Below are 4,816 nucleotides of genomic sequence, written 5' to 3'. Positions count from 1 at the left end.
ATTCATGACACTGTTACTATATAATATGAAGTGATTAAAAGACCAGTTTTACTTTGCTGCCCATCTCCTTCACTCAGAGAAATGATTTATCTCTGTGCAAAGCTTTCAAAGTGTACTTTGTCACATCATTTTCCTTTCCCTCCCCTGCAAGTCAAAATAACAAGACCACCACACAAACCTCTGGGTGGTTTCTTTTGTGTGTGTGCATGTGAATTCATACTAATTACTGAAAACATATTGTGTTTTTGTGAATTCATACTAATTACTGAAAACATATTGTGTTTTTCTTCACTTCTAGGGCCAGGTCTGCCAGTACCGGCTTTCAGAGGACACCACGGACTTGCATCTCCCTCCAGAGCTGCTGCTGCAACAAGAGTTGCTGTTTAACCATGAATGCTTCCTGTGCACTTTGCACCTGAGTAAATACCTGCTGGAGACAGCAGGAACATGACCAGAATGGGTCCCTGATGAGGTGCTTAATTGTTACAACTCCCTGCAAATCCAGCATTTGGCACTCAGGAATTCCTCCTAAGGCAGAGACGAACAGCAGATCCTCTCAGTATGACAGGATTACCTGTCTGCAAAGGCAAAATTGTCATTCCCATTTGAAAACACAAAGAGATCAGACATCAAAAGATTTGTTTTATATGCAAACATATAGGTAATAGCAAGATTATAAATAATTAAATCCTATCTGCATAAACTGTAATAAAGTGATGAATGCAGTTGTTACCTGCTTGTTCAAAGCCTTGTGGACATTTTGCAATCTTCTGATTTCCATTACTGCAGTCTCACCAGAGTTTCAAGTTCAGCTGACTGTGAAGGTCTGGGTCCTGTAAAAAGTCTTATTCGTGTGCACATTGCTAGAAGCAGGGATAGTGAAGCCAGAGCCTGTGCTGTGTCAAAGGTGCTGCTTAAGATCTCAGCTGAGGAAATGCTCTCTTACAGATAGCTCACAAGCCTAAACCTCTTGTGCCATTAAAAGGAAATGAATTTGATTTCTCAAGAGCCTATGGCTTCCTAACAAACCTTGGGAAACAAGTTCAGAATACCAGCATATGTTCTAATCTATTTTTTAGTTATAAAGGCTTCTTTATTACTGTTTCTGGCTGACAACAGCTGAGATAGCCTGTTTACCATCATTCTTAAAACACTTGAGAGAGAACAATGTGAGTGCATTTTTATTTCGATTTTAACTTTTTTATTTCATTGCTGTACAGCTGCATTACAATTGGCTTTAATCCCTTAAGCATTATTTTCCTTGGCAAAATAGTCACTGAACTGAGTAGAACTTACTATTGGAAAAATATGCTTGAAAAACCAGTGAGATGTCAATGCCAACTGAAACCCATGGAGCTTAAAATGTCACAAATGTGCCTGTAGCTGAAACACATCGCTCCTCATTTTTTTGACTGAACTAGGAATGTTGTAAGTCTTAGGTTGTGAAGCCAACTGTAAAAACCATAGAGTAGCCTCCTGAAACTGTGTGCTTTTTTTTTTCCCCCATGAACAATAATTTGGAAAACAATTATATGAAACTTGAAGAAGGATAATTCCTACTGCGCGGCTCCGCTTCCATTCTCAGCTGCATTAACTGTGGCTATCGGTAAGAAGCTGGGCTACAAGCTTCCCAGAGAAAAGATAGAACCCGACTTTGTAAAACATCTTTAATATTCAAATATATAAATAAGCACTACTGAAGAATAATTCAGAAGACTGCAGTGATTCATTATAAACAAATGCTATAAACGGGAACAGTAACATTGCTAGGTAAGGATGAAGCAAGCTATTTTAGGAGTCTTGAAAATCTTTTCTAGTTCTTCAGACAGATCATGCTGCTATAGTTACTTTATAAAAAATTATATTCTGAAAAGCACTTTAGTGAAAGAAATCTTTTACTGGAACTATTATTTAACCAAGACCTTCTACAGCACTAAAACACACTGCAATTGAGTTCCTGATATAGTTTTAAGAATGGGAGGGGTAAAAAAAAAAGAACAAAAACCCTACCATACCTGCACCAGTAGCTATTTATTAGCATAACACTCTTCCTTTTAAAGATTTCGTAACAACTGAAGTATATACAAAGTCTTACAGCATTTACACAATAAAAAAAGTTTCCTATTAGCTGATGAAGTATAACGTAGTGCTGCAGTTTACTTCAAAGCATGTATACAATAATAATGAAGCAGACCACTGTACTTTCAACTTCTCCGCTACCACACCTGCACTGCCAGTTGAAATGACAGTTAATTAAACCACTGGGAAGACACAGATTGTCAGAAGATTTGTAAGAGGTTGACCTGCAGCACTAACCATCATAAGGAGGAAAAAACAAAGAAAAGAAGAAAAGCTACATACTGTCATGTTTCTATACTTTCCTAGAGCTGTAACAAACTTTCACAGCCTTAGATATAACATATGCAAGACAACATAATCACAATTTTTCAGATATAGTTCAGCTACTGAGTGTATTTACTTCTGAATCGGAGGCGTTATATTGCTATGGCTGTGTGTTTCCATTTTTGTTCAATAACTGTTCCAATAGGTCTACAAAAAAATTTAAAGACAGCATGGAGTTTGTAGTCATGATGTGTTTGACTAGTAAAGGCATTCAATATCAGCTATAGGATCTAATCATTCCTGTCAAAAGTTTAAGACCAGGAATCTTGAAGTAAAAAGTCAAACCCACAAAATCCCCCACCTCCGCTGTTTTCATCTGTTGACTCCAACCCTCTTTAAGCTTTTCCAACAGGGGTAATACAAAATCATTACGATGCTTACACCAACCCAAATGCAAGAGTCATTTAGTTTATGAGAGGTCAACCAGATTCACTAGACTACTTCTGCTGTAAAACTGAGGGAGCTTATCTAGAAAAAAGAAACCTTTACTGAACAGTCCCTTACTACAAGTAGGGATATACAGTTTAACAACGATACATAATTTAAGAACTTAGCATTCTTTGCCTTTTAGAAACAGTTTTACATGTGCCAATAATGCACTTTTCTGCAAGAGATAAGGCTGCTTTGCCTACTGTCGTCTGCCTAAACCTCTTATTTTGGCCAATTCTGCTTTTCTTTTCCCCAAAGGGTTTCTGTTTCAACTTAGAAACTAGTAACGTCAGTTGACAATATCTGTATTAAGACAAAAAGTGACATATATAAAATCCACAAGGAACCACATAAATACCAAAGAAGTCATATAACCTTTCCATGTAAACACTTTGATTATACTGAAGCCCTAATTAGATTCTCGTCTTAAACTTTTGGCAGATAATGTGTATGCTCAGCCAGGCTTTGTAGTTAGTTACTGTTCAAGTGGAAGCCAGGTCAGCTCACATGTTGACAGGCATGCAACTTGGAAACATTGCACAACAAGCAACACAAAGAGATTTGAGAAGGGTACAAGACTTCAAGTAGACTTCACAACCCTTCACAACTGAATATTCACAGACAAAGATACAGTCCTTGCTTTTTCTACGGTGGATTTTTCTCTCACACATGGGACACTTTCTGTGACTCTCTAGCTTGCTTGATGCTATACAACCACTTGATGATTCTGGCATTCCTTTCAATGGCAGAAATGCCGTATGGCACGCGGTCATTGGCACTGTCATCGTTTCTAAGGTCACTGTTGCTGTCCTGAGACTGTTCACAGTCTGAGCTAATCATGCTTGCGCTGCGAAAGTTGAGGGATATAATATCAGAGTTAGCCCTTGCAAAGTTTTCCATCCCGAGGTTTTCAAGCTCTTCAGGATCCAGTCCGCAGTAGTTAAAGAACCGTTCAACATCTGCATCAACACGAAAGTATCTGTCGCTTAAGTCTGATTTTGATCGCTGTAGGGAGGGTCTTCTGCTAATTCCGCATCCAGACTCGACTGCCTCAATCTCTGGGGATTTCAGGGTGGCAATGGCAGCGATTTTGGGCTTCGGAGGCAAAGGCGGGGCTGAGCTACTGCAGGGTATTGCTTTTAAGGGCTTTGCACTAGTTACTTTCCTAATGTCTGAGGAGCTGTGAGAGACATGCAAGAAAGTCTCTGCTGACTGATCTAGGAGCCTTCTGCTGACGTTGGAGCTGCTCTCCTGTGGGCTGCTACGGCCCTGCGTGGGGTAAACTTTCAAAGATTCAGCAAATGAGTGTCGGTTCAGCTCTGTCGAATCGGCTCTGTGGGGTGGCCAGTTTCGGGGTCCATGCTTATGCCCTGAACCTGAGCTGGAGCCTTCGGAGCTGTTGATGATGTTCTTCAGAATCTCAAGCTTCAGATTTTCCCTCTGGACGCCGCTTTCGGTCTTTGCGTTGTTGCTGAAGACTTTCAAGGTGGGGCTCCCCAGAGCTCTTTTGGCTGCAGGGCAGACCGGTGGCTTTGCCAGCACCGCCGGCTTCACAGGCTCCTGCTTGGCATTGATGACCTCCTGGCTCTTGACATATTTTGCCTTGTCGGCTTCCAGCCTCTCCACTGCGCTCAGTCTTTTTGGATTAGGCTCCGCCTGCCTGCGAAAATAGTCGGGTCCTTTGTTCAGGATGCGGAGAGGAACGGCGGACGTGAAAGTCACGGCAGGGCTGACCGGCTTCACCATGCTACCTGTCGGTAGTGTTTCTGTAGGCATGTTTGGTGGTCTTTCCCCCGCAGCCGTTTTGGATTCTTCTCTGGGATCTCCTAAATGCACGGTGCAGAAACATGTACATTAAGCACAATGAATAGCCAATGAATCCTGGGATCTGAGCGTTAGCAGCAGTGCCTCATCTCACAGCTCATTAAATAACACTGCGTTTCTCTTTTAAAGGCAGCCTTTGTAGGGCAAGGCCACCTGACAC

The 4,816-nt window shown here is 41.2% G+C and overlaps 1 protein-coding gene across 1 annotated transcript; it reads right to left on the bottom strand.

The window, feature by feature from the left end:
- Positions 1-3,389: 3,389 nt before the first annotated feature.
- On the bottom strand, positions 3,390-4,608 carry FAM110B (family with sequence similarity 110 member B; the record flags this gene model as incomplete). The annotated part of the gene is made up of 1 exon (XM_080611220.1): positions 3,390-4,608. The coding sequence occupies one exon, from the start codon at positions 4,606-4,608 to the stop codon at positions 3,496-3,498; it is 1,113 nt and encodes a 370-aa protein (XP_080467346.1). The 3' UTR covers positions 3,390-3,495.
- Between the last annotated feature and the right edge of the window lie 208 nt (positions 4,609-4,816).

Source organism: Psittacula echo, assembly GCF_963264785.1.
Source record: "Psittacula echo genome assembly, chromosome: 2".
Classification (NCBI taxonomy): Eukaryota; Metazoa; Chordata; class Aves; order Psittaciformes; family Psittacidae; genus Psittacula; species Psittacula echo.
The sequence above is the reverse complement of the archived record's forward strand: the minus strand, read 5'-3'. Positions and strand labels throughout refer to the sequence as shown.